We start from the raw sequence: 15,406 nt of genomic DNA on the forward strand, positions 1-15,406 counted from the left end.
TGAATTGATCGGATAATGCTGATTTAGCCTCCATCAAGCATGCAGAACTCTCTGGGGTCTGTGAACAACTTCAGAGTAGCTGTATTAACACTTTACACTAGGATCTATAGTGTAAACGTTTTTCGAAGATAAACGAATTACCTCTGAAATTTTAGAAAGAGCAGTGCAAGGTTATTATTCCAATCTCAAATATCAACTGCCTTTGTGTTGGCTTGACAAAATAAAGTGAAAGGCACAAGAATACAAATACTCTACATTCAAGCTGCAGTATATTTTCTATATTTTCATACTAACAATAAGTGAAATGTCAATGTGCAAGGAATCGTTCATAGTGACAGACCCACAGATAAATCTGCAGTTCCCCTCAATGTTACAAAGCATTTTAGCATCTTTCAGCTGATTGTTTTGGTTTTATAGTTCACAACTTTACTGTTTTATTTCACTCTCGTCGTTTTCATTCAACCCGTTTCTAGCTGCCGAGGGATGCTGTTTTCAATTAAAAAAGCTCCGTTGAAACCCCAGACAACGCTGAGCTGTGATGTGATTTTGATGTAGTCACCATCCACCATATTAATTTTATGAGGTTATATGTAAATGTTGTCGTTTGTTCCACTGCCACCAAGTGACCAAAAAAAGTAAATGTAAAATATATTTATCATAATGTACTTGATTTAAAAAATACTATATTTGTGTGTTTTTAAGGCAGAAGTTAATCATTAGCTGAGTGTGTTAGATTATTTGTACATGTAGTTGTGAGCAGCATGTGCTGTTCAGATTGCCCTCCATTACATTCCACACTAAGCTCACACTTAAGAAAATCAGCCAGTCGTGCTGATTGCTCCAGCAAGTGAAGGTAATGTACCCAGCATTGGCTTATTGCACCCTGCTGATAGCATTGTGCTTATCGCGCCCAATTGACTTTATGGCCTCCTGAGGTTTGCTGAGACTGATAAGGTTGGATTCCCGCATCTTTGCTTTTTCACAACCCTTCGGTCTGTGCTTCTACAATTGTGGAGTTACCTCTTTAACAACGTTATAAATAAGGATTAGGATGGGATACATAAAAAACAAACATCCTATAAAAGTATCACATTTTACTATCCTCCCTCAAAACACCTGTTCGACTCACATGAGATCTGAATCAAATTATCGTTTTCATGCACGTGTACTCAAAGATACTCAAATTCAAACCATCTGGGTCAGTATTCATATCACAACAACATATCAGTGTGCTTTCCCTCTCGGTGTCTCGTTTATACCTGTGATAAGAGGGCAATACACAGACTGTAACCTGGATATGAGAGAAAATGTCCTGAATGGGGGGTGCAAAGGGGAGGCAGGGGAAAACAATGGAGTTCTCATACCTCAGGAAGGAAAGTCTTGCCGAATGCCCCTTCTGTCAAACAAGTGAACAGCGTGCCAGGAGTGTGTACCTAAAACTACCTCCACAGAACAGAGGCAGGAGAGGGTTACCTGCCAACATACTGACCTAGAAATGGAGACAGGGGAGGTGAAAAACGAGGGTGGGCGTTGTTTCTGGGAGAACTTCAAACAGTGTATATAAACAGTATGTGAGAGTCTATCATCAAAACATCTCTGAAAAACAATGCACTATACTCTATTCTTTACAGCACAGCCAAAAATCTGTCGGTATGTTGAAGCATGTATGTGTGGGTGTGCCCAAGTGTGACTGTAATTGTGTGCAAGTCCCTTTGATGTGACCATCTGCTTGAAGTCTTACTCTGCTATCAAACACCCTTTCACACCTACTGTCTGCCCTACTTTCATACAACTCCATTATCACTATCTGATACAATCACACCTTGTGTGTATCTGTGTGCCAGTTAATACAAGAACAAAAAATCAGATATCAAACAACCGAACACCTTTAGATAACAAAAGGGAGCGGCTGTGAAACAATGAATACATTTTTATGATTTTTACAAACTCCCCAAAATGACTTATGTATGATCAGTTTGATCCATTCAGTCCATTAACATTTGGAAAGTCGAGAAGAGCTATATGATTAAATTATTTTATCCCATTTATGTGTGCAGGAAGCAAACAGGGAGTCAGTCGGCTTGGCCAGTGGAAGTCTTGGACACACGTGTTCTCGGCTTGGCTGGAAAAAGACTCTAGTGTGCATGCTCTATGGGCCAAAAGTGCAGAAGCACAAGGAAGCCCATGCTTTTTCAGCGTATGAGTTCAGTGAGAAACTTTCATAGAAATGAATGGGGTATCCAGTTCTTCTTAATTCATTCATGGATAAAACCCACTGTATGCAGACAAAGTTAGCAACTAGCTTGTGAACATAATGGAGCATTTAGCTGCAAAAGACTCAGACATTTATTTCAGGAGTTAGTAGAAACCAGGCTAAAAGGAAAGTGAATATTGGGTTTAAATTTGTCAAGTGGCCAAAAACACATCTCCTAATATTGCTGTGTCTGCTGGATGAGTAAATAGATAACTGTTAACACATCAACTTTATAAGGTTACATATAAATGTTGTAAAAACACATAATACTCCATATATAGTATATCCAAACAGTCATCAGTTCCCATGCTCTAAACGATCTCTCCCTCTAACATCCAGACGAGGGGAATAAACTATCCAGGGAGTGACAGAGCCTGCTGGGCCAGGGCTGATTCATTAGCCTGAGGACATAGTGGGCATCTCACACCATCAACACTGGGAGATTTACAGTCCTCTGGTTACAGATAAATGTTCCTGCTGCATCATTTCTGTTGAAGCATTGGTTCAGGGCAGTAATAAAATGATATTCACAACAGTAAGGACGGACCTTTGCAGAAAATCACTCCTTGTTTGCTTAGTTACATCCCAACACGTTTTTCTTTCTTATTTAAAGAATGTAATTTCCCCGGACAAAAGCTGCTCGTCAAAATACAGCAAAATCATTTTTCATTTTGAATACCTATGTAACAGCACAGATCATTCTGAGGAAGGTTGCAGTGTAAAGGGAGTCGGAACTATAAGTAAGCCTTAAAAACCACCCTGCACCTGGACCTGGTACCAAAAATAAGTCACTTGTTCCATGGGCCATTAACTTATTGTCTACAAAATTTTATTGAGATACGTTAACAAGACATATCCTGTTAACAAACAAAGGACTGAAAAGAAAACCTTTCTGGTGGAGGTAAAAATGGAATTCAAGTACTGTATACAACTGTCTAAAGTAGACCAGTGCTATATAATAATTTTTCATGGTACAATAAATAGTTTATTACCATCCATATATGGTTATTCATTGACTAGGTTCCCTGTGAAGTATGCAAACAAAAAGTATGATGGCCAGTTTTCTATAAAAAGTAATACTAGATTTTTATGCATCTGTGTGATTCATCTATGTGCTGAATCACACAGCGATCTGCTGCATGTACTGTTTACACTAAACTAAGAATAATGACACAATGCCTCTAAAGACTCTTGTTGTTGTAATTCTGGGATTCAAGCAAGCTGACTTCCTGTTGTAAATTCCCCTTAATGCAGTGGTTTCCTGTTAAGAGTGCTCTGGAGATGGATGCCCAAAGAAAGCGATCACAAAACTAACAAAGGACCAAAGAGGTTTCTGAGCTTTAACTCAAGTTAATCTCAAGATACAAATCTGATACTAAAAGTACACTTAGAAAATATACTTTTGAAACCAGAGGGACCCTTACTGGCATTCAAGATGATTCAAGATGAATTCTGAATATTGAATATCTCCCAATTTAACAAAAAATATGTAAAACCTTTTTTTTCAAATGCCAGATTGTCAAATATAGCCATGATTAACATATTGCTTCCCAAGAGGAACAGTTAACGTTGGATCTCTAAATGTATTCACCGCTGAGGTAGAAACACGAAATATAAATGGAATGAACTCAGTACAAAAACACTCTCCACACAGGAAGATGGAGAGAGAGTGTGTCAAATGGGAGGGGAGAGGAGGGGCTGGTTAGGGGTGAGAGTGTTGAGGCTGGCGTAGACTGACGGGGGAGGCCAGGAATGTGACCTTGCACAAACACCGTGACTCCTGTACTGTGTATGGAGGTGTGGCAAAAAAAGTGGGATAAGGCAGACTCAATCAAAGAGCAGGAACAAGTAACAGAAAAACAAACATCAGTCATGAGCTATTATTGACTTGGCTCCAGGCTGAGGGAGCTTCATAACATCTGCCAAAGCACCTTCTCAAATGAGAGAGATGTCCTCAAAGGGCATGCAGCTGCAGGGTATAAACAAGAGGAAAGTAGCTCAGGTCAGATATGGGGAAAGCAAGTTGATTTCACTGTGACATTCTCCAAATTAAGTGGAAATTGGTGTGGAAATTTCTCCACTTTGGGGACTCTAAATGTGGTCTGCTGGAGCCAAAAAGCTAAGTCACAAGATATGTGGATGAACAGGGATTTTAAGACACCATCTGTGCTGAAAAGACTTTGTTAGTTGTTTACCATGATGATCAAATCTGGCACATATTCCTCAAGACACAATCATATCCCTGTATGAGTTTTTATATAAAACAAAGTTTGACATTTTGGGAACTATGCATATATGCCTTTTTTTTTGCTAAGAGTTACATGAGAAGGTTGATACCACTTTCATGTTTATATGCTAAATATAAGGCTGGAACCAGCAGGAAATTAGCTTAGCTTAGCATAAAGACCGGAAGCAGGGTGAAATGGCTAGCCTGGATCTGTCTAATATTTAAAAAAAAATATAAAACCACAACTTGCTGCTTTTACATTTTGTTTGTGTATGCATTTAAAAGAACTAGATATAAAGTGTTACTCTGTCAAATTTAGAAGTGCTGGAAGGGATTTTTTTTCACAACTTTGGACAGGGCCAGAATAGCTGTTTCCCCCTGGTTTCAGTCTTGATGCTAAGCTAAGCTAGCAGTATTGATCTTCTCATCTAACTCTCAGCAAGAAAGCAAATAAGTGTATTTCCCAAAATGTTGAACTGAACTGATTTAAGCACTAGGGGTGTGCCCAAATACAAACACATTATTCGGCAAAGCACAAATAGTGGGTTTTATACGAATATTTGTTTCATACAAATATTTTAAAAATTATTTGTTGGGAGTGTTCCCCAGAGATAAAGCTGAGCTACTGACACAAGCAAAGTGCTCCCAAGGGACTCTCCATAACCTGTTATTCCCCTTCTCCTTTCCACAAAGTTAGGTTGTAAAAAATAGGCGAGAAATGAAAAGTGCAAAGCAATAATTGCCTTTGAAGTTCCTCCCTACGGTGTGCTGTCTCTGTATTGTGGGTGTATAAATAGGAAGAAGTCTGTCTGCATGAGGCGATGAGTAAAGTTTTAGCTCAGTAATCAGCGCAGTCATCTATGATCTGGGAGACTCCAGTTCAAGACCCGATGTGGGGACGTCCTTCATAAGGTAGTTTGTTCATGAACACTTATTGTAACACTTTAATTTTCTAAAATTAAAAGTGTCATAGAAACAAAAACAGGATTTTTAAGCGTCTTTCCACTTTTATTCGAATACAAATACAGATGCAAATAATTTTGCTGCCTCAACAAATATAGATACAAACACAAATACCGGGATCTCTGCACATCCCTATTAAGCACTAAATATGACTTCTGAAATATACAATTCCCTTTGGGTAAACAGATTGATGTTTTGGAGGTTTTTTTGTTTGTTTTTGTTTTTGGTTTGGTTTTTTAAGGTGAACGATGCAAGATACACCAACAAAAGGGAATTTTCAATGTGTGTAATAACATGATGATTAATATTATACTGAGATCCTCAGATGTCAACAGTCTCTGTAATTTTGTGAATCACTGAAGTAAAAACACAGCTGCATTTAAAATTAGCTTTAAATACCAAAGTACATGAATTTGTCACTGGTATTCCAAGAAGGGAAGAATATTAACAAGAAAGGGAAACGACGTATAACTAGAGAAGGAAACTAAAAGGAGACCCAGACAGACAGAAATGATGAGGCAAGTTATTCACAGGAACCACCAACTCCCTAATGTCAGAACACCCCTCCCATACAGGACCCCACTGAGGGTGCTAAACCACTTCCTCTTTCCTCAGTTTTCCTTTCCTCCACCTTCAACCAATGCAAGTGGTGTAGACTATGAGTCTATGAGTGTAGGTAAAAGGTCAGGCTTTAACCCTGCTGTTGGTTGGATGCCCATCATTGTGTTCTGTTTATAAATTCCCACTAGTTTATATTTAGATCAGGAAGGCGCAGTATGGTTCCTCTAACCTCAGCTACAATCAAGGAAAAAAAAGATAGACCATTCTTGGAACCAAGGATCTCTGAAGCTGGTGTTGACAAGCTCTACGGGTGTTGAAAGGGAGAGAGAGAGAGAATGAGAATGTTACACAGTCAGTTATCTACATGCTTCTGTCGCGTACATGTAATGAAAACTCATTGTGCTGACGTCTATCACTTCCCGTAGCTTGTACAAAACCGGTGTCATGTGAAGTCAGTTTCACAATCTGTAATCAAAACTAAGCAAACAAGGATTGTCAATGAGCCGAAGTATGTTATGACAAAACAAAATTTTACATCATGTGGCATGGAAAGTAACACGAGAAAGATTATCATGTTTAGAACTTGCAAGCATTCACATCACTGGACAATTCAAAACAGTGAGTGTGTTTTGTGTGATGGTTAAAAAATTCTTCAGTTGGTCAAGACAGCACAATATCTGCTATATTTGCCTTTAACTGATCATCAAAGCATCAAAGTTTACTCAATGTAGTCGGACAAATCATAGCTTTCAGAAGAATCTTGTCATTATGACTTAGATGATGAGATGATGATGTCTACTGTGTTTCCAAGTTAGAAATTGATAGTTAAAGTAACCGCCACATGACATGAATGTGGCGAGTTGTAATGCTGATAGCTTTAAATGCTCTCTTCACAATGACTGCTTTTATCCCTCTCATCCAGTCTCTAAAGCTCACTCAACCCCACCGACTATCATCTTCCCTACCATAACCTGAACTAATAAGGAGGGATAGCACTGAACCAATGCCTCCAGTGTTTGGCCCTTAAGGAGAAAGAATATAGAGGACAATTGTTAACCAGAATGAGAATTCAAGAACCACTCCTAAATAAATGTAAAATATTAAAAGTCCACTCTGTATTTTATCCACAACAGAGCAGAACACTTGTATATAACATGAAGTCCTCTCTGCCTTTGGTCTCTTGTCTCTTAATCTTTCCTTTTCTGTTTTTTCACTCACATAAGGTAAACCTGTCAACTTCCTGGATAAGAGGATGTGAGGTCACAGAGCTAAACAAGCTGCTTTTCGGGATAAGCACTGACTGATGTGGAGTCTTGTCTTCTTTATCAGACACAAATTGCCACCACACACACCGTACTACCTGTGAGTTTGTTTTGTAGATTCTACTATAGGGACACTAACTGAAAGTATTAATGTACTGTGTTGTATCAAAGATAATACCTATGAGTAAAGGACATTGAGAATTCAATTTCTAAGTTCAAACTTTCTGTTTTTTCCCATTTATTCTGATGATATGATGATACTATGAGGCAAGTTGCAGAGCCATGATAACATAATTAAGAACTTTCAATCACATTCCCCTGTGGGTTTTACACATGGCTGTAAAATGTTTCTACTTCTTATATGTAAGCTCAGTACAGTCCAGTATGTTCAAACAAAATAAATTAATAAACAAGTCTGTCAAAACAATTACATGAAAAATGCAGTAAGTCATATAATGAAAGTTCATTTAAGAAGTTTGCAGAAGGGTTTTCTCCTAAATGTATAAATTGTGATGTGTAATGCTTGGAAATAATGGTAATTTATGTGTAACCAGCATGAAAATGGATTGTTTTGTGCTCCATTTATGCCCCATTTAACATTTCTTAATTTCAATAAGATCAAATACACATAAGGTCCCTTATCCCATCAGATGCAAGTCATTTTTCTCCTAGAACATACCCTACTGATAAAGACAGTCATGCTTCATGCAAGTATGCATGACTGTCCTTATCATCTTCAGATGGCATGAGTTATGTCATTTCTCACCACTCCAGAGTACAAGTGCTCTGCAGCTCAGGCTGTAGCCAGCGTCACAGGAGCCCCATAAAGAACACTTCCAAACAACAGGTTGTCAGTTGTAACCATGTAGACACATCCTCTTTGTGCACAGGGAAGCCGTGACACTGACCACTCACTGAGGTACGCCCGCTGCCGCAGGGAAGTCATCAACTGTGGAAACTTCTTGTTGATCACTAGTGTGCTTCCGTTGTCACAGAGATAGTAAAATTAACCATGAATGAGCTGTCTTTCATGGCAGTTTAGCAGGAGCCTTTAGGGCACAGCGTGTGATGTAACACTGTCACAAATGTGTCATTCCCAGGGGCTTAAACGGTGGAGATACAGAGGAGGCTTTGAAGTGTCACAATGGACACTGGGCTTTGTGCTCCATCAAGTCCCCCCAAAACTCCACCAACTCCCCATCATACCCCACCCCCCTCCAGAGTCCTGGGTTCCATCACACAGACCCAGAGATGGAGGTTACATAACTTGCTTACAGGAAGTCAGACTGATTTAAATGAAGAAAAATGACCAAGAACGTTTGACCTCTTTGAAGTTTGCACTGTGCATTTTTTGCAAGCTTTAGTCCCCTTGTAAAAAAACTTTTGGGACCTTCCGCCAAAAGGTAGTGCTCTCATGTGCCCACACACACACACACACACACAAGAACAAATATACTGACAGCTTCTGCACATTTTCCATGAAAGGTTTTCAGCAAGTGACGGTAATTAGAGGGAGAGACAGAGCGAGAGTGAGTGAGGACTCCCAGCTGGCTTTGAGACAGCGGGGGGCAATATGAAAGCCTCGTCCCAACGTCGAACCACCTCTCTGGTATTGTTTACCAGCAGACTGACGACACAGGGGGGTGTTTAATGAACACTGCTCCCCTGCCGGTTGTCTGAAAGTAGGTCTGTCCATCCATAGTTCCCTGATGACCCTGTGCATTACCGTCAGACTGCTGACAGAGAGGCCGGAGCCAGAATGGAGGGAGCAGTCACTACAGATTGAGTATGTTCTTAAGATCGATTCCTAATAAAGTGTGCAAAGTGGATGACGGCAAGCATTGCAAAGTCATGACATAACATGTCAGTACAGTGAAGGCTATTCATCAGAAGGAAGTCACGAGGACTCATAATTGTAGGTCTGATGCTGAACAAGTTCTACAAAAATCCATGTCACAAAAATTAAGATTAACATATTTTAGGCATTAAGCTGTTTATTCTGATTTGCATTACATGCTGGGAAGAAGGTGAGTGAGAGATGAGGGGAAAAGGTAAATAAATACGGGTCAAAAGTTTTGGGCATCAGACTCGACATCCAGTCTGGCTCTTATCTTGAAAAGGCGACAGGCTTGATGGTTTAGTAGATGAGTCTAGGTCCTTATCTAGACTCACATCCAGTGTCTCATAGAACCAGAGCCTATCCTCCTCCGCTCCCTCCCTCCTTCTTTCTTGCCCCATGTTGTGAACACCAGACAAGGCTATCAATCAGAAATTGTACTGCAGATGCTCTTCACATGACACCAGACCAGACCCAGACCACATCAATGGCAGATAAAAGGTTTCTCAAAACACACATACAACAAAAAAAGAAGAAAAAAACAAACCGAATGCTATTACCTTGCATATTAAGATTCTCATCAAGCCAGTCATAATCTGAAGGTAAACTGAATACATAAGAATGATAAAAGAACAAGGACTCACCAGCTTTTTCTTTCTCAGGAATGGTAGAAGTGGTCTAGAGAAGAGAAGAAAAAAAAATATAATTGGAGTTTAGATTTTCATGATACTTTTTGCCATGTAACAACAGAGACTCAAAAAAATCCCCTGATTTCTCTTAAGCCCTGTAAACATTCCTAAATAAACATATATGAATGTGTTTGTGTAATGGAACGTACAGAAGGAACCACTGATGAAACAGCAGTAATTTGAATCCTTTTCGCATATTCTCCCTCTTATTCAATGGACAACAAAGAATAAGTCACAGGTGTTTCAACTCCCGTTTGTCGAATTGTGTCCAGTGTATTTGGACCATGAGGGTGAGTACAGTAACACGTGCTGATCATTACACACCATAACTGTAATCTGCAATGATCAACACTATCAACATATTTTCTGTTCTGTCTTTTTAAGAATATATATTTTTTTAAGACACACACACACACACACACCGGGAACACGGTGGCTAACACTCTATCTGCATAGTTTTCCAATGTGCAAACGTCTTAATAAATGGTCACAACAGATAACAAACTCGCCAGGGACTTCTGAACAAATATCACATCATTAGAGGTCCGAGCACACAGCTTACTCTCCTCTGATTCAATGTTGATTCAGCCCTTACGAAGGTAGCCTGGAGAGACATTACTGATAAAATCACAACACATTTTGTAACCATAGTAGATTCCCATCATTCTGTGCATGTAATATTTCCTTCTTTGGCTCTACTGTTGGTTTTAGAAAATACTGCTACATCAACACAGGGTTTCTGGTAAAAAAAAAAATAAATAAAGCAGGCATGTGTCATTGCATTAGTGTGAGAAAGAGAGACAGCGAGAGAGAAAGAGTGTGTGTGTGTGTGTGTGTGTGTGTGTGTGTGTGTGTGTGTGTGTGTGTGTGTGTGTGTGTGTGTGTGTGGACCAGGTATTCCTAACACCACAGTCATGCACAGTCATGTTGTGGGAACTCACTTCCCTCATGGGTACAAAAAACAAGTCTCCTGAACGTAATTCATCATAATTTTAGGATGAAGTTAAGGTAAGTTTAGGGTTAGGCAAGTAGTTGTTATAGTTAGGATAAGTCTCCAGGAAATGAATGTGAGTCAATGTAATGTCCGTTGAAGTGATGCAAACACAACTGTGTGTGTGTGTGTGTGTGTGTGTGTGCGTGTGTGTGTGTCTGTGTAGCGGGCAGCAGTCAGTTGGAATGCAAAGGTCTTTCTTGCCTCTGACTTTTGACCTCAGGTTCCTTGGCTGACCTCCACACCCTGACCTGTTTTAATCCACACTCCCCTAGAAGAGATCAGAGTGAGGAGGACAACGTACACTCTCAACCGCATTTATCCACTTTGTCCATTTAGCGACTTTGAGTAGAAACTGTAAATATCCACTTCTCCTCCTGATATTTCTACTGAGATAAAATGCTCTCCTCTTCCATTTTTTTCTTTGAGGCCTCATTTAAAAGCTTTAGCTGTGTATCCTGCTGTGACCATTTTAAAACCTTTTTACCATTTAGCACCTACTTACACAGCAGATTCAACAGTCAGAACCTAATTTAATCTTAATATTCTACTTCCATGTTTTGTCCATGAATTTTATAAATTTTAGATATCTCATGGTGTCCGTTTACAACATAAAGAGGCATTTGGGCTATCTGCCCATTTATAGTTCCTAAAATACTAAAATAAATCTAAAATACAGGTGATTTCTATGCATTTGTTGACATGTTTGACCTTGATGAGCCTGCCACACACCTTAGTATTGAATATAAAAAAAATACAGGTGCAGAAAGGATGGAGGGCATAGAAGTGGGAGGAGATATTTTTGACACCCCTTGTTCCAGAAGTAAGTCTCATTCATTTTCTAGACAGACAGTGTGCTGTACCGATGACTCAACTCACCCAGTTGAGTCATCAGTATAAAAAACTAAAATCTATGGTGCTGTGTTTTGTTGACAAATTCAACAATGAAACATTTTGAATTTCCTACTGCTCTTATTTGTTCCTCTAACTTGCTCTTTTCCATAGCAACGGTGGTTCATCGGTATTATCTTATTTATATCCGTCCAAACTGGCGGACAAAACAGGATTTCTCGGAAATGTTGAAATACTGTTACTTAGCATCAAGACTGACATCATTCTTTTCACCGCGCCTAACAGTAAACTCTACACAAAGGTATGAGTTTGTCAATGAGATAATAATGCCTGCAAGATCTCAACACAATGTTGTGGGATTTCTTTATTTCCCCAAATTAGTCCACTGCGATTCCACATTAAAGCTTACAAATATGATTAACTTGAACTTTTGTAGCTCATAGGAATTTCTTCTTTGTTTCACTTTCTGTGGAAGATAAGCAGATCAGCATTTAAGATGAGAGCATGACGTTTATTGTTATTCGTTTTGACTTAGAGCAAATACCAGTAAGAAATGGAATGAATCATTAAAAAGAAAAAATGTGACTAAAGGCCATTCGAGTCTCGAATCTCCAGGGAGCTCTTATATTTTCTGATGAACCACCATAAGCGTGACACAGTCTGGTGGGAGTGAATACAATGGCTGCTCTCATACGCCAGTTTGTTTTTGTTAACACGTTGTGTGATTAATGCTGGATAAAGTGTTGTCTTGGTCCCAATCTGTCTCAGTCAGATTCTTTAGAAGCCAGCGGTTGAGCTGTCCATGCATACATCCTTTATCTAAAATCTTCACAACTCCATCACTAGTGGTATGCCTGCTGAAGTGTGTTTGTATGTGTGTGTATAGTATGCACATATGAATATGTGTGTATGTATTTGAGCATGTGTGTGTGGTTGTGGACAATGTGTGGGCAAAAAGAAAAGAAGCATTTAATTACTTCATGGGTCACATTTCAGACACATAGTGGGTAAAAAGTCCCTCTCTGGAAAAAAGGATTGATTTCAAAATACTACTGTTGTTTTATAAAGCACTGAACGTTTTAGGGCCAAAATATATTTCTGATCTGCTGCTACATTATGAACCATCCAGACTTCTCAGATCGTCTGGGACAGATCTGCTATCTGTCCCCAGAGTCAAAACTAAACACGGAGGCAGCGTTCAGATTTATGCTCCACATATCTTGAACAAACTCCCAGAAAACTGCAGGTCTGCTGCAACTGTGAGTTCTTTTTATATTCCCTTATGTTGCTTTTACATTTTGTCTTGATGCCTTTTATGTTTTATATAAAGCTCTTTGAATTGCCTTGTTGAAATGTGCTATACAAATAAACTTGCCTTGCCTTGCCTAAAAAAGACACTAGGGAGAAGCTACAGCCAAAGACTCCCACTTGCTTCACTGCCACTAAATCACCAGCATAAACAGAACAACAACAGTGAGGTGAAATCAGAGATAGATTTATATTCAGTGCTGTTTCAGCTGTTGGACTCAAGTAATATTAGCTCTGCTTTTTCAGCCACAGTGTCCTTGCTGCATCCCCCTGTGTGTGTAAAACACTGCGAAAGCTATAAGACTCAGCCAAGACAACACAAACAACCTATTTTCCTTTTTATCAGTCCTATACAGATGGTCTAGGTAATCGACAGTGCACAGGATTCTTTGTTTTTCTCACAGTCACAGGTTTTTGATCCTATATGCACCTGTCAATGAGACTTTCTGGCGTACAAAAACATGATAATTGTTTCCTTATTTAATTCAAATGAGCATACTTTGTGTTTTGATTCTGATACAGTTAAGTATAGCATCACACAGGATGTTAATAACACTGAGCTTCATTATTCAGTATGTGGATTTGTGCCAAAGATGTCTTATGTCATATTGTTGCACATGTGGTGTACCTTATATAAATGACTTTCTTTATTTTCAACAACCATCTACAACTCCGCAACTTGTGTAAAGAATGGCCTTGAATAATGGAATCAATATGGGAGGTCTGTGTGGCTTCTCTGCTTAACACTAACAAGACATTTCGGTTCACCAGTGTGCTCCCTTCCTATTGTGTAAACACTACACCACGGGTTCCTGTCAATGACCCATGAAGTCACTTAAACTCAGTGAAAATCTCACCTTCACACAATGCCGTGTTTTCCGTCATAATAGCAATTACAGTTGAATAAATGTGAGTGAGAGACCACAGAGCCTAACAAGAATGTGAATGAATGGGTACCAGTGAGTACCAGTGTTTTCATAGCACCATGGTCACATATTTTCCTGATGTTTGCCTGTGTTTCCCCCTGGCATGCCACAGTGCAGGTTGTCTCAGTGTGGGGTTGTCTGGGCTGTGTCAGGTGTCCACTGGGGAGCTGTAGGCTGCAGAGCACACGAGTGTCAGCTGCCTCATTTACTGCCACTAATTTACTGGAAGTAGGTTGTGTTGGGGCACAGGGGGTATGGTATGTGTTTGCTTTACACATGTGTGGGTGTGTAGTGGCCTAAAAGTATGTGTGCCTGTGTGATTAACTGCTGTCGGGTCATTATTGTCATTACCGAAGCCAGAAGCTTAGTAAAATAGATTTTCTCACACATCATTTCAGTCTTAGTGATGATTTTACAATTACTAACAAAAGTTATTTTTTCAGAAATCTTGGAAAAAAAGTTAACTTTTTCAGAGTGGAAATACTTTGGCTAGTTTGATTTGACCAAATCATAAGCACGCTTTTAACACTGGACATCAATGATACATGTTTACTCTGATCATTTAGTTTAGTTATTGCAATGTCTGATGGTATAGTTAGTGTTGAAACTAACAACTAGTATTGTTTGAAATATTTATATACTTGTGCAAATATGATGGTTCTGATACTAATATGCTTTTCTTAATACCTTACTTCGCCTTATTTTTCCCATATTCCCTTCAGTAGCTTCAAGGTCATTAAAACCATATCTATCTGACAGTATTTATTTTGTATCATCTTGTTCCAGCTCTTCATAGAAGAAATATGATGTTTATACTGAGTGAAATATGCAAACCCAACACTCCTTGTTTTTTTTTACAGCTTCACTATTCCATCAAATAGAAATATTCTACATGTATTGTGCATCACTTTAAACACAATACCCCAAAATTCTGCCAACATATTTGGTATCTTTGGAAACTTTGATATCTCCACTAGAATTTAAAATAAAGTTTTGAGACTTTGAACAAATTTTGACTGTGCAGCATGAGCTTGCTCGGACTGAGCAGTGGTCCAGTAGACATTCAATGCCAGCTTTTGAGAGTCAGTGCTGCAAACAAATTTTGGTCAGTACAAAAAAAGTATTAAGGATTGATACTTTGCCCTAGTAACAAGTTATGTTTTGTTTCTCCATTGTGTGCGGCTGTGTGCACATGCCTCTCTGTGTGAGCGAAATAGTCAGCGACGTTAAGCAAGCCATTGGCATGTGGCTCTTGCACAACAAACCCAAGCGGTCCACCATGCCTCACTCAACCCCACCACCACCCTCTCATCCACTACCCCCCTCCTGCACTGCAGCTGCAGTATGTGTGTGTGTGTGTGTGTGTGTGTGTGTGTGTGTGTGTGTGTGTGTGTGTGTGTGTGTGTGTGTGTGTATCAGTATGTGAGTGTGACCACCCATGGTCTGTGCTGGCCAAGGATTAGGGGGCTCAAGCTAACCCAAACCTTTTTCTCCACCACTTAACGCAAATGGCTAAATTGGTGCAGATGGCTTATG

The 15,406-nt window shown here is 39.4% G+C and overlaps 1 protein-coding gene across 8 annotated transcripts in view; it reads right to left on the minus strand.

Moving 5' to 3' along the window:
• The window catches only part of dlc1 (DLC1 Rho GTPase activating protein), an 89,732-nt gene that overhangs the window by 50,119 nt on the left and 24,207 nt on the right, over nt 1-15,406 (minus strand). For all 8 annotated transcript variants that reach the window (XM_044346916.1, XM_044346917.1, XM_044346918.1 and 5 more), the window contains one exon: nt 9,749-9,782. In XM_044346916.1, the coding sequence (XP_044202851.1) occupies nt 9,749-9,782 (34 nt within the window). The remainder of the gene's footprint in view (nt 1-9,748; nt 9,783-15,406) is intronic.

Source organism: Thunnus albacares, chromosome 3, assembly GCF_914725855.1.
Source record: "Thunnus albacares chromosome 3, fThuAlb1.1, whole genome shotgun sequence".
NCBI classification, from domain to species: domain Eukaryota; kingdom Metazoa; phylum Chordata; class Actinopteri; order Scombriformes; family Scombridae; genus Thunnus; species Thunnus albacares.